This window comes from Canis lupus, chromosome 30, assembly GCF_048164855.1.
Source record: "Canis lupus baileyi chromosome 30, mCanLup2.hap1, whole genome shotgun sequence".
NCBI lineage: Eukaryota > Metazoa > Chordata > Mammalia > Carnivora > Canidae > Canis > Canis lupus.
In genome coordinates, this window is record NC_132867.1 from 40,175,510 (window position 1) to 40,197,473 (window position 21,964).

At 52.7% G+C, this 21,964-nt stretch overlaps 1 protein-coding gene across 5 annotated transcripts in view; it reads right to left on the reverse strand.

Annotated features, from left to right (window-relative positions):
• The window catches only part of RSPH1 (radial spoke head component 1), a 39,321-nt gene that overhangs the window by 9,389 nt on the left and 7,968 nt on the right, over nt 1-21,964 (reverse strand). For 2 of the 5 annotated variants that reach the window (XM_072807080.1, XM_072807079.1), the window contains exons 6-8: nt 18,068-18,139; nt 15,560-15,722; nt 14,598-14,753 (exon numbers count right to left, since the gene is read on the reverse strand). In XM_072807080.1, coding sequence (XP_072663181.1) covers nt 14,598-14,753; nt 15,560-15,722; nt 18,068-18,139 — 391 coding nt within the window. Of the gene's footprint in view, nt 1-5,524; nt 5,863-8,194; nt 8,412-11,064; nt 11,256-14,597; nt 14,754-15,559; nt 15,723-18,067; nt 18,140-21,964 lie in introns of those variants that run through there. The other 3 variants (XM_072807076.1, XM_072807078.1, XM_072807077.1) reach the window with 3 other exon arrangements.

Genomic DNA, 21,964 nt, shown 5'->3' on the forward strand with positions numbered 1-21,964 from the left:
AAGCCTCTGAACAGCTGGCTGGGCACCGGCCACATCGTGCAGCTCGGCGTAAGGTGTGCGGCAACGGCTCCATCACCCAACAGGTTAAATACCCACCTCCACGCGCTTCCTCTCCTGACCTTTTCTTGTTTTCCTTCCTTTTTGGACTTATTTTTAAGCATTAAACATAAAAGTCTGACCTCCCGTGGGCGAGTTAGGTCGGTGTGAGGAGTAAAGGCAGGAACACGGGCCCCCCAGGCGCCCTCCTGCTCCCGGCGTTGGGGAGGAGCCTTACTGCTGGGCTCTGTGGGCTCCTCTGCCCCCCGCCACTGGGTGTTCTGGGAGCCTCAGGGGCTCGCAGGTGCTCAGGGGTCACACAGCCCCCAAGCTTCCTCATGGAAGAGAGCCCACTGCCTTTCTCAGCCCTCGAGTATGGAGGCTTTGCCAACCTGCCCATTGGGAGCAAGACCAGGTACCCACCTGGGGTCACCACCCAGTGTTCCCAGAGCTGCTGTCTCCTCTGCAGGGCCAAGCTGGGCGGAGCGGGGGCAGGGGTTCTTCTCCACCCTGAGCCACTCTGTCACCTGGTTTCAGGGGCTCACAAAACCCTACAGACAGCCCTAGCTGGCACCTCCATCCTACAGGCCCCCAGCTCAGTCCAAGGAGCCACGGAGGGTAGAGGTGGGGAGCACAGAGAGCAGAGCCCCCTCCCTGCAGCTTAGACACTGACAGCAAGCCATCAGTACCCGCAGATGCCAGGATCACAGACCTGGAGCCCCAAGAAAATCAACCGAAATCCTAGGACCACAAGAAGAGCATCCAGTAAGCGCCTGAGCTCCAAGATGAAGCTCAGACGTCGATGGGTTTCATGTACACCAGCATCATCAGGAGACATGGTGACAGATGACATCCCATGTACACGGCAGCGACATCAGGACATGAAATGCCCAGGACGTTTGAATGGAAGACGCCTGAGAACAGAAACGTGCCATCGTGGGGCACAGAGGAGACCGGTCTGGTTGGACAAGCACAGTAAGGGGGACACGGCCCCACATTAATCCACAAAATGCTCACCGAGGCCTCCTGGGTGCCCATGACTCGTTGCACAGCTGTGTGTCCCGGGGTTCAAGACCTCAGCACTGCGGACGTCTGGGGACAGTAATTCTGTGCTGCGGGGGGAGGGGGGTGCCCTGTGGGGTGTTCAGCAGCACCCCTGGCCTTGACCCAGGAAGATGCCCCTTTGACAGTTAACACTAATAACCAGAAATGTCTCCAGATCTTGCCAAACACGCCCTGGGGAGCAAAATCGTGCCCATCGAAAACCCCTGACGAGTTCCCTGGGCCCTGGTCCCAGCCCTTGGGCGCACGTGACAGCACAGGGGTGCGGGGGGAGCTGGCCTAACTCCTTCACAGCCTTGCGGAGTGTGCACGCTGTATGTCGATCTTGAGGGCGTGATGCTCCGAAGGGCACGGCTCTGTGAAATGAGGACACGGGACATCCAGGCACACGAACCCGGCCTTCGGAAGCTGCCGGTGCAGACGCGAGCCTGGGTGGGGACGCGCGGGGGGCCGGGGCGCCAAGCCCAGCGAGAGTCTGCGGGGCCTGCCGTTCTGCGGCATCCGATGACAGACGAGCCTTGTTGGTGGCATTTTTGTCCGTGTGACCAACCCCACCCCACCCCCGCAACACACACACACCTCCCAGCTTCTAGATCTGGAAAGTGTGCCTCCAACATCAGAAGGCTGCAGAGTCCTCGGGCCGGGGCCGGGGCCTGATCCCAGCACAGCTGAACACTACGCAGAGGCGTCCCCGTCCTGCGCCTCCCACGCGTCCCACGGGCCCACACATGGTGCACGCACGCGGGTGGGTGGACTCCCGACAAGTAGTTTCCATTAACAAAGGAGACATTCATCGGTCAACGTATATGAACACCGACGAGAGAAGTGTTCGAAGGAGCTGCGTCGGGCCTCGGGAGCCCCGAGTGTGGCCCCATTCTTTCTCTTGCCCGCCGTGACCTTAGGCAGGACGTCTGCGGGCCTGGCGACAGCCGAGGAAGGGTTGTGGCCCAAGCAGCGAGCAGTGAGCGCGTTTGTGGGGTGTGCTGCTTTCCAGGGCTGATTCTCCGCCGCCGACGTTTCAACAACTGATTCCCAAAATGCTTGGAAATGTGGAAATCAGCCTTGGTGAGCTGCTAGCAGAGCCCACGGCTGCCAGCAGGCACGGGCGTTGTTCCTTGGGGAGGAGACGCCGGGGCGGGCCGGTCCGGGACCCCCACAGTGGGCACTGCAGGCTCTGCTCGCCTCCTGCCAAGGAAACCACAGTCTCCCCGGTGAAGGGGGGGGAAGAAGGAGCGAGATGTGAGCCCCGGGCAGGGTCAGGAGAGGAGCGACGGGGGACACTGGAGCCAGGAGGGAAGCAGAGCTGGGGCGGGGGTGCGGGTCACAGGGGAAAGGCTGGGGTCTGGACAGACGGTTCGATCCTGGGGTCCCTCCGAGCTCCCTGCCCGGCCCGTGCCTCTGGCGCCTGGACCATGCCTGGGAGGGACCCCCCCCCCGATCGTCTCCCCAGCTTCTCTGTTCAACGGGACGCCTCTGCCTCTACTAGCCCCCTTGGCTCGGCCACACCAGGAAGCCCCACGAACCCAGCACGCTGGACGCTGGGAGCAAATTTGCAGGCGGGCGTCCGGCTGAATTATGAGAGACTTGGGGGATTTTACAGACGCTCCATCGCACGTGTAACCGGGACCCAGCTGTGTCAAAAGGTGTTCGCAAGTTGCTGCAGAACATTTCAGCCCAGTTTGCTTCCAAGCAAATGCCACTTCCAGCTGTTGAGAACCATTTGCTCCTAAAACTTAAGCTCCCCAGAATAAGCTAAGAATCACACACACACACACACACACACACACACACACCATCTTCATAGCGAAGGCTGCAAACAAAGAAGCTCTCTAAGAAGACATTCGGAAAATGAACGATCTCCAAGTACCTGGTTTCTCCTTCTCTCCCCAAAAGTGTGTTTCTTTGCCTGAACTCATTGATCTTTCACGGTGTGCCATCCTTAGGGAGGTGAAAACTCCCTCAGTGCAATAAACCAAAGTAGTTTCCAAAGAAGCTACCGCACAAAACCAACCTAAACCCCAAAGGAGAAATGCCCGTGAGCCGGCCAGCTGCTGGGGGCCCCCCCCACCCCAAAAGCCTCCCAGAAGGGCAGCGCAGTCCAGGTTAGTGACGGATTTTGGAACATGTGCATCTTATTTGCCCTCAGGGGTTCAGGGGTCCTTGGACCGCTTTGCTGTCCTTTTTTTTTTTTTTTTTTTTTTTTTTATTTATGATAGTCACACACACAGAGAGAGAGAGAGAAAGAGGCAGAGAGAGAAGCAGGCTCCATGCACCGGGAGCCCGACATGGGATTCGATCCCGGGTCTCCAGGATCACGCCCTGGGCCAAAGGCAGGCGCCAAACTGCTGCGCCACCCAGGGATCCCCTTTGCTGTCCTTGATCTGGGCACGGCGAGCAAGGCCTGAGCGTGTGCCCTGGTTCAGCAGCAGGGGCCCCCAGAGCACCTTACCCGGGGAACTATAACCAGCCCTGGGGAAAGGTAAGGAAACCCCCAAATAAGTCATTCACTATCTTGCTTCTCAAACACTCGTGCTCCGTTGGGCATCAGCTGGGAGCTTGTTAGGAATGCAGAGGCCCAGGCCTCTCACCGGCCCGCTGGACCAGAGGCTGCATTCTAGCACCGTGAGCTCTGAGCCCAAGCTCTTGCTGCCCCAATCCAGATGTGGGGGAAAAACCACATCATTCCCCCACAGGCGATGTGGGGGGCGCGCCTCTGCCCACGGCGGCCTGCTCCGCTCTCACAGGACTGGGCCGGGGTGGGCCAAGGTCCCAGCGGCGGGCGTCCAGGCTGCAACTCCCAGGGGTGCCCTGGCAAGTGGGGCTGCCTGGGTTCATCCCAAGCAAACTGCTTACCTCCCTTCAGTTTGTTACTCAGTAAAATCCCAACTACGGGGTAGCTAGGGGCGTGGATACGGTTTCACCTGGTGGTCATTCCGTCCTCCCGACGGCCGGGGAAGAGGACCGCTGGACGGACGTGCATCCAGCGACAGGGCTCAGGCAGTGGAGAGGTGCCCCAAGGGTGCACGCACGGCGCGGCTCGGGCTGGGCCTGAGCGATGCAGCGGGCACAGGGTGGGCTCACGAACCTGGCAGCCGCCCCCCAGACTCTACCTCCCAGAAACGTTCCTTTAGCTGTAGTTGTGGAGCATCTACACTGTGCCAGGCTCTGTGCCAAGGGCTATATATGCGGTGGCCGAGCTGGATGCCTTCCAGTCGCCTCTCTGCCCTCAGGCTGACCCGTCTGGACACATCAGCCAGGCTCCCACCCCTCTGGGCTGATGGGGCGCGCAGGGCGGATGGCGTGGAGGAGGAGGGTGGTGGGATCCATTTCCACAGCTCGCTCCCTTGTGAGGTTTCCCTCATCTTTGTAAATAGTTCCTTCCAAACTGCCCTCACCTGGGTGTGCTCCTTCCTGCTGCGACCTTGTCATCCGGACAAGAGAGGCTCAAGAAACAGTCCCTCCCATTATCAGATCCTGGATTACTCACACGTGCAACGGGTACGTGGTCATCTCCCTGCTGCTTGGGGGAGGGTGTAGGTCCCCCACAGCGTGCGTAGCACCCCTCTTGCTCACAGTGGCACTGGTGGTGGCAAGGGATGGGGGCACCCCTGTCTGTGGCTCTGTTACCATAGCAACTAGTAATAACCCAGACTGTGTGGCCACCGGGCCTCTTGGGGCCATGGAGGCACACACCCAGGGAGAGAGAAACCCAAAACCGTGGATACAGAAACAAGACCAAGCGTGGGGAGTCAGCGGTGCTCCTCCACTGGTCACCCGGCAGAGGAGCTGAGGACCAAGCATGGGTCTGATTGATTTTAAAGGAGGCAGAGCCGAGGGCCAATGGGGTGCTCCATCCCATCAGAGCAATTCCAGGGGAGGGTACTGGAGGAAGAGAGTGAAAGGTGTGGACACGCAGTGGAGACATTTGAGCAGAAATGGAGGAGAGGCTGAAGATTTGGAAAAGCAAATTCCCCTGAAGCCCCACTGTCTGCAAAGGGGCATCCCCTCCCCTCTCCCCTCTCTCTTCCCTTCCTCTCCTCTCCCTCCTCCCTCTCTCCTCTGCTTCCCTCCACTGCCCTCCCCCAAAAGCCTTCCCACACCTGCTCCTGGGGAGGCTGCCTCAGATCTGGTGCCAGTTCTCAGGACACCCACCAGCAGAAACCCGGGAGCAAGTGCCAGACCAGATGGGATGGAAGGAGCTGAGATTCGCTGAAGTGTCTGACACAGGTGCCTTGGCCTGGATTCCCATGTTGGGATTTACAGACCTGAAGGTGCAGGTAATAAGTTACCAGGTTGACTACCTGAGACCTGAACAAAGACTGTGTAGAGTCAATGAGGTCAAGCTCTTTGAGGCGCTGGCCTGCCGTTTGGGACAGAAGTCAAAGGCTCGGGGACACAGAAGTATGGAAATGGATCCGTTCTTTGGGAGTGACTCATAGCTTCACCCCTGCGGGGGCCCAGAGGACAAGAAGATTGCAGGGGAGTCCTTACAGAGCCCTGGGCGGTGGTCCTCTGCAGCCTGGAGGGGATGCTGGGGGGCACAGGGCTGGCACCAAATTCTGATCTCAGCAGGAATAATGGGATCCCAGAGGGGGAGCAGTGCCCCCGCCCCACCAGCCACCAGGGACCAGGCCAGCCGAACCCCTCGAGAAGGCGCATGGAGAGCAAGGCAACAGCATCTTGACGCACTGGCACGTGTGCTGCTGGCTCCTTGCTCACAGGGTCCCCGAACACGAAGGAGATGCCTGCAAAACGCCGTGTGACCTGTTGAGGTGTGAGAAGCCCTGGTCGGCCAACAAGGAACCTGACCGGTGACTCCTTCCCAGATCCCAGACCTAAGCCAGTTTCCTACACCCTGTTCACACGTCTCACGGGGAGACACTTCACCAGGAGTTGCCCTGTGTTGGGAGTGTCATCTGTGTCCTGCTCGGATCCCAGTCTGAGGACAACTTCCATTCCCATGGGGACAGTAGTCGTTCCACAGGCCATGATAACAATAAATACATTAGGAAGCTCTCCTTACCCGAGGACAAGGGGACAAAGAAAAGCCACCCCAAGACAGTCCAGGTAAAACAGAAACCCAAATTCAAAGTACACAGTGAAAGCTTCAGCTTGATTATAGACTCTGTCTTGATAAAATAAAAATGATGAGCATAGGTCACCTTTACCTTGTACTTACCAAGAGGTAAATTATGCAAAATCATAGCTGCGCCCCGCCAAGATTTCATACCAAGCTGATTAGAGTTGCCGCCTTCCCCAGCGGTGGGCTTTCCCACCTCAGCCTGGAACTCCCTGATCGGCGCTAGTGGGCGGCCGGCATGACGAGACCCACGGCCCTCGCGCGGGAAGGTGACCTTGCCTGAAACAACTCTTCATCTTTCTCCAATAACTTCCTTGTCCCGTCCGTTTCTGCCGACAGAAGCCTTCCATTCTGTACAACTCCTCGGAGCTCCCTTGCGTTTGTCAGGTGGGATGCAGCCCTGATCGTGAATCCTCCAACAAAGCCCATTAGACCTTCAAATTTGGTTGACTTTTTGTTCTTTTATCATCCTAAAATCCTTGTGATGTCGTAGGTGATAGGAGATATTTGGTGTATGACCCTGGTTCCTGGCACGAAGCTCCTAGATCTCCTGGGGGTTTCTGGGTGATAGGAGCATCTCTTGTTCTAACAAGGTGGCTCGGGATGGCTCCCGGATGGCCCAGAACTGAGACCAAACCAAATCAGCAAGCAAGAACTGGCATCTGGGCACCTGGCAGGAGAGCCCTGAGAGGCCGGATCCCTGGTTAGAAAGAAGGGTGCTTAGACAGGCTCCAGGCCATCCCTCTGGGTTGGTGGAGAGAAGAATGGGCGGGTGGAAGAGCTTGTCTGAGATGGGGCCCCAAGAGCCTCCTCACCCAGGAAGGCAATCATGCAGGGCAGGGTGTAGCTGCCAGGACGGCTCCAGTGGAGGGAACAGCTCTGAGGAAACCAAGGCCAAGGAGACAAAGCCACGGGGCTGGCGGAGGCCAGGGGACTGCCTCGGCCTTGGAAATCCTGGAATATGAACCATTTCCACGTTGGGGTCAAGAGGAATGTCATAATCATTTCATTTGAGACAAAGACATTTGGCGAACAGAAGTCTGCTGTCCCCAACATCACACACACACGGCAGGCTCCGCACCTGGTGAGCTCCTTCTGGACCCAGCCCTCCTGGGGAACAGCTATGCAGTCCGCAGAAGTTACAAAACAAGGCCCTGATGCCAGTGGAGAGGGAACAAAGGGCAGCCAGCTTCTAGAAGAGAGCTGCTGGAAAAGCTGGTAAGCGGGACTTCCATTCCTGCGAACGCAGCCTGCAGCCGCACAGAGCGATCCCAGCCTCCACGGCCCCCGCCCGGCCCGAAGGGGCAGCCGCAGCCCCGGAAAATGAGCACAGAATCTAAGGAGCAGAAAAACCCAGAAAGGAAGACACTCAAATCCTATGGATACATCTGCCCGATTCGATGGACCAGACTTCGAGGTTCTGCTCATCAAGGACTCCGACCAAGAAAACCGAGGCGAGCCAGTGAATGACTGAAAACACGCCTCTGGTGGGGGACCTATTTCCAGAATAAAGATCTTTACAATCCAAAACGTAAGACAAGCCATTTAAAAACCGGAACAGTATTTGAACAGACGTTTCACAAAGCATGACATGTAAACACCCCAAAAGCACGTGCATGAACGCGCAGTATCACTTGCGTTAGCTGAAAAGGGCAAGGGGGACGCGACTGACAAAACCTGAATAAAGATGTGTGGAGTGAGGGAATTCCATCAAATCATATCAGTGTGGGATTTCCTGATTTTGCTTACACGGTGATCTCGTACGAGGATGTTCCTATTTTCATAAAATATACCCTGAAACACTTGGGCGTATCTTACCCTCAAATGATTCTGCAGAACGTACCATCTACCATAGCCCACTCCCCCGTGGTTCTACCCAGTTCTGCAGCAGTTACTGCAGTTAGAGAAAAACCCTCTGAAGCCTGAGCTTAACACCAGCTTAGATTCCTTTCTTTCTTTTTTTAAAGATTTTATTTATTTATTCATGAGAGACACAGAGAGAGACAGAGGCAGAGACCCAGGCAGAGGGAGAAGCAGGCTCCATGCAGGGAGCCCGATGCAGGACTCGATCCCAGGACCCCGGGGTCACGCCCTGAGCCAAAGGCAGACGCTCAACCACTGAGCCACCCAGGCGTCCCTTAGATTTCTTTCGAAGTCAGCATGACTGTACGTACATCTTGTTCAAACTAAAAGCCTGACTTCCGGCGCGCCGCCCACGCATCGTGCACTTGCTCTGTGAATAAGCGAAAGGAAAACCATTTTGTCCTTGAGATACCTATCGATGCTCCTGCTCCCGCATTCCTTTACGATAAAACGCGTGATTCCTGCCTGTATGCGAAACTATGAATTTTGAGAGTTTACAGGATGAAAAAAAAAAAAAGCACATAACCCTGTAAAAACTGTCCATTCTCATTTCTTCTGTGCAAAGAGCGTGTTTCCTAGGCAGCTGTCCTAACCTGGGCTCGAAGAAAACTCTTCTTTCTTTCTTTTAGAGATTCTAAAAGGTTTGCTCACCTTGTGTCGACACAGCCAAACACCATCCAGAAGCAGATGACGTGTCATTGGAAGGTCAAAAGTAGCCTCACCCCAGGTCACAGGATGTACCTCATTCACCTGGCTTCGCCCCGACGCACGGGCATCTTATTATCTCCCGCCGTCACAAGAAGGGTGAGCTCAGTGCAGTAAGATATTACGTGCGACAGAGACCACATTCACGCAACTTTCCTCATGCTATGTTGTTATAATTGTTCCACGTGGTTATTAGTTACTATTGCTAATCTCTTACGGTGCCTGGGTTATAAGTTAAACCTTCTTATGTGTATGTATGTATAGAACAGAGTCTAGACAGAGTTCTAGTCTTCACCAAGGGTCCTGAGATGGTACTTTTGGAACACGCCAAGGCCGTGCCTTGTCAGTTGAGTTGGGCATGGGTTTGACCGTGTGGGTTTCCAGAATATATGTATGTTCCTGGTTTGTAGTAACTTCCACATGTAACTCAGTTCTTGCCACCTGCTCTGGAAATAGCTCCCAGAAATACTCCTGCCACCCATTTTGGTGACTTGCCCAGCCTTCCGACACGTAAGTATGGTGAAGTAAGTTAAGTATGGTCAGACCTCCATCTCCCTTTGTCCCGTGGGGCCAGCCCCACATCTGTGGGAGTGGAGGAACGAGGTTTGAAGTTTGAGGAGCACAGCTCCAGGCTCTATTCTGTGCATATTACTTCAATCACCAGACACATAAAGTTGGAGTCTCTCCTGTCCGGAACGTGATGATGCAGCATGTACAATATTGGTGCAAATCACACACAATAGGATTTTATCAGACTGTATGTTGGTGGTGCACAATCCTGAGGCAGTTTCATGAGCCCCGAGATGTGGGATGTGAAGGTCAATGCTTTATCCCCCTCGAAGGTCAGTAATTATAATCCACACTAAAGGAACAGCTGTGATGACCTCACTAATCTCCCTATGGGAAATCTTTATTTTTTAAAGATGTTATTTATTTATTCATGGGAGACACACACACACACAGAGAAAGAGAGAGGCAGAGACACAGGCAGAGGGAGAAGCAGGCTCCACGCAGGGAGCCTGATGTGGGACTCGATCCTGGGTCTCTAGGATCATGCCCCGGGCTGAAGGCAGCTCTAAACCCCTGAGCCACTCAGGGATCCCCTCCCTATGGGAAATCTTGCAAAATTGTCATAGGAAGAGGCAAGAGTATGCTGACAAAAAAAAAGTACAAGTGTTAGAATATCAATATTCTAATAGTTTTCTACATGTGCTATCTGTGGATTTGCCAGCTTTTTTTTTTTTTTAGTGTGAAATTTTTTTTGGAATTTCTAGTTCTAAAAGAGTGTCTTAATGCAATTTTATATTCATAATGCTCTGTGCGTTTTTGTACAGAGGCCTGGATCATAACGCATTGTTCTTAAAGGGGGCCCATGTTTGGGGACCTAATGACCAGATGCAGAGTATGGTGCTGGGCATGTCAACTACAGAGAGCATTTTGCGTGAACTGAAGACACCGCCCTCCAAGTGACTCTGGGGATGGAGGAGGATGGGTGATGTGAAGCTGGGGAGATGGGAGACGTGGGAAGGGGCTCTTCCAGAAGTGTGTGGCTTCACAGTGGTGCTGGGAGAGCCAGGAGGGACCCAGACAGTGTGGGTGTGGACTAGGCGTCAGCCCCCCACCCATCGGGGGACCTGAAGGGTGTGCACCCCAGAGCAGAGCCATGCCTTGGGTAGCCCTGCCCCTCAACCATCTGCAGGGACCCCTGAAATCCACGCTAGGATGTTGAAGCCAAAGGAATGGGCAGGAGCGCCCCCTCCAATAGCAGCTGATGGTTTTTTGCCCAAGCCTAAAGTTTATTTTTTTAAGACTTCCTTTCTTCTTTCCTTCCTTCCTTCCTTCCTTCCTTCCTTCCTTCCAGAGAGAGAGAGAGAGAAAGAGAGAGAGCTGGGGAGGGAGGAGCAGAGGGATAAGCAGACTCCATACTGAGCATAGAGCCTTACGTGAGGTTCGGTTCCACGACCCTGAGATCATGACCTGAACTGAAATCAAGAGTCAGATACTCAACCAACTGAGCCCCCGCAGGTGCCCCACCCAAAGTCTACCTACCTTGCTGTGTTCTGTGCACATTAAAAACAGAATTACTTTCTGGGTGTCTTTGTAGCTCTCTCGAGGCAGATTTGAGAGAAGCTTTAGTGAGTAGTTACTCTACCAGCACAGCCAAAAGGCCACTCCCATGAGCCACCTCCCGCAGAGTTGGGGGTACGGGGGTACGTGACCTCTTTCTTTATCCCAGGAGAAAACAGGGCTGCACAACCACAGCCGAATAACCTGGAGACTTCCAGCTTAAGGAACCCACAGAGGCTCATCCATAAACAAAGGATGAGGAAGAAATTTATTCATATCATACACTACTTAACAACTAAAAAGAAAGAATAATAATGGATTAGCATAAACTAGCCAAATAACAGAGCGTTTTTGTGATACGATCTCCTATTATTCCCGCTTCCTTCACCTCACTCTGGCAGCTCTGATTGTTTACTTTCCTCTTCTTCAAAACTAACAATGCCTAAGGGGAGAAAAGAACCATGAGTATATTCCAGAATTTTCTCTTTTGAAATTCTGTGTGCTAACAAATCTTTTGCAATGAATAATATTATAAATACTAAGCACTTATGGGGCCAAAAAATACAACATTAAATTTTATCTTATACAGACTTTCGTAGTTTTTCTTTGGTACCAGAGTTAGGAGTTCGTTGGGCAGTCAGGGAGTCAGGGCCAGGGTCCCCAACAAGAAAATACGGAGTCAGGACAGCTAAGATAAAACGGCACCGACATCCTATTTTGTAGCTTAGACGGGACCAGACTAGCATTCTGTTCTGCAGCCTTTGCAGAAGTGACTTCTGCAAAAGTCCTAAAATAAGACAATTAACCACAAATCATTTGTCAATATCACAGGTAAGGGGCAATTAAGACCTAAGCCCCCAAACGTAGCAAAATAATAATAATAATAATAATAATAATAATAATAATAAAACCATAAGCACATGGACATTAGCTTAGGTAGGTACGACTCAGCACACCCTGATGTTTGAGATAGCTCCTCAAAAGAGCTCATGAACACCCCTCAACTTAGGAACTCCAAGGGCAACTCTCTCGGGTCCCCTTCCCTCTCCGGGAGCTTTATACACTTGCTCAATAAACTTTGCTTTGCTGCCCAGCACTCTTCGTCCCGTCTACCCCTTCATTCTCTGAAGTGATGTGACCAAGAACCCCGGGGCTAAGGGGTCACAAATCCTGCGACACCAGCAACAAACAAAGCAGAAGCTTTCTCCGAAGAAACTGCTGAGGATATTCGCGTGAGAGTGAGCTCAGTAAGCACCTTTGCCTGCACACGCTGTCCAAATAGGACCAGCTTTACAAACGCGAGGCGTCACCGGGCGGCCCTCGCGTCAACGAAAAGAAAGGCAGGGACTGGCTACGTTCTGATAAGACACTATCTCAAAAGTATCATGAAATTCAGAGTTATTTTTTTCTTGTGAAGCAAACTCTGTAGCTCTCACTGCTGGCGATGAAAAGAGATCAGTAGGGTGAACCTCAGACATAATATAGGAATCCTGTTAAATCTTGAGTTTTTGTGATTCTCATGCGATGTTTGCTACCCAGGCCCACTGTTTACTTAGGCCCGTTTTTCATTTAAGGCACTCTGACATGTTGGCGCCTACCTGGAAGGTGCCAGTAGCACTGTCCCTCCCCTCTGCCCACTGCCCTGCCCAGCCCCCAAGTCTCCAGACAGAGCCAAGTGTCCCCCAAGGACACAGCCCGGGAGCTAAAGGAAACGCCCCTTTGCCCGGGGCTGAATCACGAGTCCGCAGCTCAGGTGCCAGCTGGTCCTGAGGGCGTGGACTCGGCCCAGTTTCCCAGCCAGGCCCCAGAGACTCTCATCCTCAGTACTGCTCCTGCCTGTCCCCTCCTTCTGCTCCCACCCCTATGGCTTCTGGGTGCTAAGGCCTCACCTCCCGAGGGAGCCCCTGCCTCCTGCCTGCCTGGCCCCCAGGCACCCATCCCCACTGGCCCCCTTCACTGCACTCAGGGTCAAGTCCAATGCCATGGTGAGCCCTCAAAGAAAAGTCCATCAGAAAGAGGTTTATCTCCTCACTTTCTTGGCCAAGTGACCTGCCCTGCTCCCCATACCCCACCCTGTCCTCAGACTTGCACTCTCCCCTGGGGGGATTTCCCTCTGGTTGCTCCCTTCGCACCACTCCAGCCTTGCAACTCGCCTGAGGTATGTCCTCTCAGAAATACCTCTGCTGCTGCCCCAGTTGCTCCTTGCACCTTCCTATACACAGCAGTCAGCAACAGTCACACAGCAGGCACACAACAGGCACACAGCAGTCACATAGTGGTCACACAGCAGGCACATAATGCTCATACAGCAGGCACATAGTGGGCACACAGCAGGCACACTGTACTCACACAGCAGGCACACAGCAGGCACATAGTGGTCACACAGCAGGCACATAGCGCTCACACAGCAGGTACACAGTGGGCACATAGTGGTCACCAGGCACACACGTAGTGAGCACACAGCAGGCACACAGTGGCCACACAGCAGGCACACAGCAGTCACATAGTAGTCACACAGCAAACACACAGCAGGCACATAGTGCTCATACAGCAGGCACATAGTGGGCACACAGCAGGAACACAGTGGGCACACAGCAGGCACACCGCAGTCAAGTCACTGATTCTCCACTCACTTCCCATCAGGCCCTTGGTGCCTCCCAATTCCCCCCAGCCAGGCAAGCACAGCTCCACCTGTCGGAAGTGCCCCGCCTCAGCCAACGCCTCCACGTATGGAGCATTCGTGTGCCATTTAAATGCTCTGCAGATGCAGGCATCCTCCATCCTCACGGATCTCAGGGCACATGATACAGAAGCAGGATGCAGGGAGTATGAGAAAGAGGCCATCCGGGTGCTAACGGGAAAGCCTGGTGTCTGGCCCCTGCGCTCTCAGCCACAGGCCACCCAGCTCCCGGCACGAGTTTCTGCGCTGCACCACTAGGGTAGTCAGAACCACTGGCCAACAAAACCATAATTCTATGTGCACCTAAAGCATTTAGTTTGAAACCTGTTTTACAGGAGTTGATTATTTCAGATATTATCTTCAAAACAATGCTGAGTACGAACCTTCAAACAAGAGATTTGCTCTTAATTTGCAATAGAGACAAACCAAGTGGCACGGGGTCCCTGACCCAGCAACCACTGTCTGGAGCCAGCTGTTCCCAGACCACTGGTTCCCTCACCACCAAGATACCAGCCTTAAACCAGACGTAAGAAACTGGGTTTCAAGAAGAAAGCCCTCTCCGAACTTCCTTGTGGTACCCACAGCACTTGGAAGGTTTTAGAAGATTCTAGGAACCTGAAGCCCCAAGCAGACAGAAGGTCAATCCCTGGCCTGTGACCTGCAGGTGCAGAGGCTTCTAGATTAATGGTACATTCAAGCCCACTTAACAGGGGCTGATTCCCAGCACCGCTGGCCTCTAACCTCTAATCATACTCCTGTGATCTGACCATGGTAAAATCAGGTTAAAAAAAAAAAAAGGCATGTTATAAATCTCTAGTGAGACTGCAGCCTGAGGCTGTTCTTTTGGTAAAAATGGAAATAATTAGCACATGACAGGAAGAGAGAGGCCACGCGGGGCAGCAAGTTGTCCCCGCTACAGTCAAGGGGTTTGTCGGAGGGCCTGAGACAGCAACATCCCCACAGCCCCATGCAAGTCCTCAGCCAGCCCCTGAGATCTCGTCCCAGTCCCTGGGACGGTCCAAGGAGGCCGAGGACAAAGGCAGGAGAATCCAAGAGCCCTTCCCAGTGTGCACCTGCCTCCCGCCCCGGCCCTTGCGTGCTCACCCTGGTCGGTGGTGTCATATCGGTAATCGTCCCGGCCGTACTCCCGGCTGTCCTCCCTGGTGGAATCTCCGTCATCCTCCCCAGGCCTCAAGGAGTCAGTCTCCCCTTCGGAAATGTCCGCCAGAGCCTGGCCCTCCTCCATGAGCTCCCCGTCACCTGCGATGAAGCCACGGGAACTGCTATCACGTAGCCCGCAGGCCTGGGTCTCCGGCGGCTGCTTCCTCACTGCCAGCGCCCCTCCCTCCTGCTGATAGGCCTCCCTCCGGGGACCACCTTCCCTGCTTGAAGTCACCCAGTCCAGCCCAGATCTGGAGAGCTGTCCCCTGGCTCGGCGACGGGTTCAGGTGGGGCAGCTCTACTGCATAAAGTCGAAGAGCATTGCTCTCCAAAGGGAAGGAATGCCCACATGCAGAGACCGGAGAGCCGAGGCCTGACCCTGCCCTGCCTGGGGCTGTCTCCACCCCGACCTCTCCAGCTGGAGGAACCCCAATAAGTTAGCATTATTTCACTTGAGCCAGTTTGAGTTGGCTTTCAATCACTCACGATGCAAGGACTCCATGGAGCCTGGGCTACGTCTCAGGAGGCCCAGTGGGATGGGGATGGAGAGCTACCGCCACGTCTTAGGAAGGACTTGTCACCAGGCTGCTCTGAGCCCTGGCCCCAACTTACGCCCACAGCCCATCACTGACCAAGGTGAGCGGGCTTTTAGCTGCAGGGCTTCCCATGGGACCAATAAGGTTGTCCATCAACCAGTCAGTCCCACTGCCCACCCCTCCTTCCACCCCCCTCCCCGAGGCTCTGACCCCCTCCCTAGGGCCCCCCCGCAACCGACCCTGACAATATCCTGCACACAAAACAGGCCCAGAGTCTAATTCCCAGAGCCCTACCTACTAGCGGCCCACAAAGAGAAAATGCCCAGCACCCCACCTCAGAAGTGCCCCATACCCCAGAAGCGCCCATACCCTCGGCTCCTAGAACCTCTTCTGGGCCAGGTGCCTCTGCAGGTGGATGCTCCTCAGGGAGGGTCGGGGTCCACAGAGCCAGTTCCGTGATTTTGGTGGCTTTCCATTTTGGAACCAGAGTCATCATCGTCGTCTCTTCCTCCTCCTCCTCTTCTCCTCTTTCCTATTTTAAGTTTAAAAATGTCAAATTACCAACATGTGTGTCAAATTACCAACATCTCGGCGCGGGATGTTCACAGCGAGGGGACATTCGGGCACTGTGACAGCCCAGTTGTCAGCTGTCCCTGGTGTGATCTGGGCTTGAAGGTGTGTCTTTGAGCACCAAGAGGAGGCGCGGACGGGCATCGCCGCGCGGCACCCACGCGCTCCCGCTCATGCCGTGAACGGCATCCAGGCTTGACATCCCCAGCCTTCTGGAGCCATTAAGCAGTGACCAAGGCTGCGTGTGGCTTTCAGTTGCTCAGTCATGTTTTCCAGGTCTGAAGAAAGGGCTGAAAACATCCTAGGATGGCCATGTAGCTTAGAAGGGCCTGGAAACTAACGCCCTAGAATCAACGATTATGGGGGGAAGACGAGATCCCACAAAAGCAGAGTGAGAGTCGATCACCTCTAACTGGGGGATCTTTCGTAAGAGTCTAACTTCGGCAACAGCCAGCAGCCGGCACGTGCCCATTTGGCCCAGCATAGGGGCCTAATCCCCAATCTCATAACTGTCCCCAAATTCCAAAGATCTGAACATCAATCCCACAAATAAGGAAGATGTCACTGTCACGTCGAGGATCATATGTCCGACAGTGACAGAGACCCACCTATTACTTCCACTGAGTCACTTAGAAATAGATGACTCGGTTTCAAAGTTTCTGAGCTCCGTCCCCCACGAGGGGACACCAGTGCCCTAGGACCGCAGCAGAGCCCCCGGGGGACTTGTGGAAACACAGGTCTGAGCTCCTGCGTCTGGATGTCGGGCGGGGGGGCCTATCACTTCTAGCCAGTGCCCCGGTGCTGTGGAAGCTGCAGGCCCAGGACCACACCTGGAGAACCGCCCCCCGACCACCTGCCGTCTCACTTCCTCTGTGCGTGTGACCCTCGGTATATCTGCGTAGCACGACCCCGGTTGTCCTCCCGGAAAGCACCAGTGCTCAGAACTAGGTCCTTAGGGTATGTGGTGCTTCGCAGGCTCATTCCTGAACGGGAGCAGTGCTGGGGGCTTATGGCCATATTCCCCCCTTAGGTGTCAGGATGTTCTTTCTACTCTCTCCCCTGCATCCCGAAACACTCACTTCTAAGAACTTGGCCCAGGTCAGACTAAAACTGCCCACTACTCTGCTGTTTTAGCTCTTGTCACTTCACAAATCACAATAGCAGCTCAATCTCTAACGAGACCCTAATGGCCAGATTTGGGGGGTGGGGTGGGGGAAGTGTAATAAGTGTAGCCAGCAGGTTGCTTCAGGGCCCAGTAGGGGCGTGCCAGCCCCAGGGAGAGCCCAGCAAGGACTCCCTAGGCGCTGTCACAATCTAAAAACGCAGCAGTCGACCGTGTTTGCGGTTCCCAACTATGTGTGCGGAGCCCTCCCGAGGGGGAATGCGGGGAGCAGTCACCCGAGCGGGGGAGACCCATCAAATTCCTCCAGATGCATGGCCTCTGGGAGCCCCTCTCACTCAGACTACACGTCCCGGGATCCGGGCAGAAACGATCCTGGGGGGTGGGGTGGGCCTATTTTTAGCGACAGAGTCAAGCATTTGGCCACTTCAAATTGGGTAGCTAGCTAAGAAACCGACCCTCGCCACAGTCCACGGCAGCTGGTCCGAAGGGACGGTGCAGACAAGCGGGCGGCATAAGGCCAGGGGACAGGCCACCGGGAGCCCACGGGCCATTCTGGCCACGGCAGAGGAGGAGGACCTCGGGGAATCACAGGCTGTTTCGGGGAACAGGGGGCCCCTGGCAGAGCGACCAAAGGAATGCAAGAGGACGGGGAGCAGGAAAGGAGGGGCGGAGGGCAGGCCTGGGCCTGGGGGTGTCCTGGGAGGAGGTGCCCGGGGAGGCCCGGGGGAGGCAGAGGGTGCTGAGCTATTTCACTCCATCGCCTGCAGATCGGGATCCCTTCATACTAACCGGGAAGCACCGAGCGAGTATTCACGTTGACGTCACATGCTGGAACAAAAAGGCAAAAAAAACACGCACAGCGCAAGCCGCACACCTAAAGCGCTGTTGCTGGACAAACCTGGTGGCACCACAGCCGCCGATTCCAGAGCTGGACGCCGCCCAGAGCCCTCCGACTCGGGGCCAGCTGGCTCCTCTTGGCCGAAGCTACGTGTAGGCTCCAGCAGCAACCGTGAACGATACCGTTTAGTTCTGGAAATCCAGGTCTAAACTACGGCCCGCGCGCACAGGAGGATGACGGCAGGGAGGCTGCCGAGAGCCGTGTGACCTCGGATCGGGGGGCTCGACATCCCAGGCAGCCCTCCGACCCACGGATACAGGGAACCGCCTGTCGCCCCGCCACTCACCACGTCCGTGAGGCGGTACTCCCCATGCTGTTCACATCCGATGTCAAACACGTACTTTCCAGGGCCGACAGGCTACGAGCAAAGAGAAGCCAAGCAGCGCGTCACTCCTTGCGTTCCCCACCCCAACGGAGCGCGCAAAATGCTGCGGAGATGTCACCTCCAGAAACACCTGCCCAGGGTCAGGGAAGGGGGACATACCATGTGTGTTAAAGAAAGCTTTTAGGAACCAACAGCTGATGGAATTGCCAAGTATAGGGCCTGTTTGGTTTGTTATTTAAGCTTTAGTTTTATCTCAATAAAAAGGATGCGTTCATTACAAAAATGTCACCCACAGGCTAACAAGCTAGACAGGAGTGCTAATAATACTGTGACATGGTCTTGGGGCACCCGGATGGCTCGGTCGGTTAAGTGTCTGACTCGTGACTCTGGCTCAGGTCGTGATCTCGGGGTCATGGGATCGGGCCCCACCCCCCCAGCTCCGTGCTCACGGGAAGTCTGCTTGAGATTCTCTCTTTCTCCCTCTGCCCCTCGCCACCACACTCTAAATAAATACACAAAGAAGTAAAATCTTTTAAAAAAAAAATATTGTGACATATTCTTTAAGACCTTATTCCTTATTTCTAGTATATAGATTTTTCTAAATAAAAGTTTGACCATGGGACACCTGGGTGGCTCAGCAGTTGGGCCTCTGCCTTCAGGGCCATGACCCTGAGGTCCTGGGATTGAGTCCCACATTGGGCTCCCTGCAGGGAGCCTGCTTCTCCCTCTGCCTGTGTCTGTCTCTGCCTCTCTCTGTGTCTCTCATGAGTAAACAAATAAAATCTTTTTTTAAAAAAAAAAGGTTGGACCATAATTACGTACACTGACTCATACACTCTATTTTTACTTAGAAACGTGGCATAAATGAATTCCCATATTTGCAAATCATTGTACATGATACCAATCTGTCAGCCTGGTATTTTCTCTCATTTGAGAGTTATAATCTATTTTACCCATTTACTATCATTAATATTCGGTGTGCTGGTGTTATTCTTTGACCAAGACCCCTGCAGGAGACACATTCGGAGTCCCCTCTTATGTACACTTGTGAGATTTTCCTCAGGGAAGTTTTCACAGGTGGAATTTCTGGCACATACACAAACACACAATGTGTACACAAAATATATAGTCACACTCTTTTTTTATGTATTGATGACAATGAGGCTCTAATAATTTTCCTTCCCACAACATCACTTAAGAGCCCCTTGTATTCAAACCCTTGTCTTTCCTGGGCATTAACATTTTGTCCTATCTTTACATTTTTTAAAAAATATGAAAAACAGGATCTCATCATTAAGTCACATCTTTAAGCTACTAAATCATTGATTGACGCAAGTGCTTTATACATTTATACGTAACGTTACAAATATCCTAACCCCATTGGTCATTTATGTCTTAAATTTTCTTTATAACGTGTTCTAATCTACAAGGTATTATTTTTATCTAAAAATAATAACCCAAATGACCCAATATGATATTTTAGATTAAAAAATATAGATTTTTTTATCTAAATAAAACAACCCAAATCTATTGGGTTTTCCTTTACGCTTCTGTTTAGAAAGTCCTCTTTCAAAAATAATAATAATAATAAATAAATAATTGAAATAATAAATAAATAATTGAATAAATAATAATTGAAAAAAATAAAGTCCTCTTTCTTTCCTCATTTTAAAGTTAATGAGCATTTTATCTGTAATTTTTTTTTTTTTTACATCTAAACTTTTACTCCCTCTAGTGCGTGTCTTCATCTAATGATGGACAACGAATGCTGACTTCATTTTTCTCCCAAAACGGCTATCAAGTTGTCTGAACATCACTCCTCGACTTCTCCCCTTTTCAGGAGCTGAGTCACCGTATGCATGTGAATCTGTCCCTAGACTTTCTAATCTGCTTCACTGATCTGTATTTCTCCATCCTGGTATCTCAGTTTTAATTATCAAGCTTTATTTAAAGTGTCTTTTAACAACTTGTCGGTAAGGATTTGAAAAGGCAATTCCCTGAGGAAGAAAGTCAAACCAGTAGCACAAGTGTGTAAAGATGCTGGACTTCACTAGGAATCAGGAAATGCACACTAAAACCAGGCTTTTTTTTTTTTATCCATTGGATTCGCAAAAAAAATTAAAGACTAGTGATGTACAACGTTGCAGAATGTATAACAGAGGCTCTCGGAGTCTATTGGCCAGAATGTGAACTGGCACGGCTTCTTAGGGCAGTTGGCAATAGCAATCATGATTCAAAATGTCAATATTTGTAGACTCAGCAATTGCGATATCTAACCTACGTAAATATTCCAAATGCGCAAAAAGATAGGTGTCTCTGTGTTTTCATATCCTGATGTAACGTGATCCTATTTACATAGTGACAAGCCCCGTGCTGCATGTGTGTGCAGACGTGCTGCACAGAAGAACGTGGCGGGGTCACACGCCACGGCGGGGAAGAAGCAGGGGGAGAAGGGAAGGCTGGAGCTCAGGTGGGCGGTGGAGGGCCGGGTGCCTGGAGACAGCCGACCCTTCAACAGCTCCGGTCTACACTGCACAGGTCCACTTATAGGCAGATTTTTTTTTTCAATAAATACAGACCAGTGCTGTGAATTTATTTTCTCTTCCTTATGATTTTCTCTTTTTTTTCATAATTTTTTTAAAGATTTTATTAATTTATTTGACAGAGAGAGAGAGCACGAGCTGGGGGGTGGGCAGACAGAGAGGGAGAAGTAGGCTCCCCGCTGAGCAGGGAGCCCGATGCAGGACTCGATCCCAGGACCCTGGGATCATGACCTGAGCCGAAGGCAGACGCCTAAACCCCTGAGCTCCCAGGTACTCGGCTTCCTTATGATTTTCTTAATGACATTTCCTTTCCTCTAGCTTACTTTATTATAAGAGTTCAGCATATAATACATATACAAAGTATGTGGCTTATTTTATTGTAAGAATAACGTGTGTGATACCCATAACATACAGAGCATGTGTGAATCGACTCTTTATGTGATCAGTAAGGCTTCCAGTCGACGGCATGCCGTCAGCAGTTAAGTTTCAGGGGAGTCAAAATCCCTTGTGGATCTTTGCCCGGGGGTCAGCGCCCCTGACCCCTGCCTTCTTCAGGGGTCAACTGTACCTGCGTGTCATGTGCATAGCTTTCACTAACTCGCAGAACTAGGTTAGTGTAGGCTCGCCGCCTTCATCGGTGCTTCCAGATTCACTTTTGCCAAATTCTCTTTCCCTCCACACAGCTCCCCAGGAGAATTTTGCTGGGAATTACACGTGCAATTTATAGATTTGGGGGTGGGGGATGTGCTGCTTTACAAAGACTTGAGAGTAGAATCTGTTAATTGGGGCATGAATTCTACATAAATGGAAACTGAGTTTTAAGAGAGTCTGAGGCGACTTCATTAGATCAGTTCAAAATTCGCTATGCCAACTTGGGTTTTGTTTTGTTTTTTTTTTAATATTTATTTATTTATTTATTTATTTAAGAGAGAGAGAGTGAAAGTGGAGGAGGGGCAGAGGGAGAGACAGCTGAGCACACGACCCTGAGGTCACAACCTGAGCCAAAACCAGGAGTCGGAGGCTTAACCCACTGAGCTACCCAAGCCCCCCCCTCCATGTCACCTCCTAAAGCCTCTAATTTGCTCGTCAAACTCTTCAGGGGAAGTTTCTGCCCAACCCCAGCTCGAAGCCACGAGGAGTGCCAGCGAGGTGGGGCTGAGTTATGCAGGGCTTCTCTGCATCCCGGCAGGACTTGGCACAGCCGTAGAGCCCGCCACACAGAAATGACCAATCGTGGGCACCGCGGACTGGACACCGTGACACCCAAGCCCACGCCCAGGGTGGGTGGGCAGGCCTGCAGCAAGAAGCTCGTGGG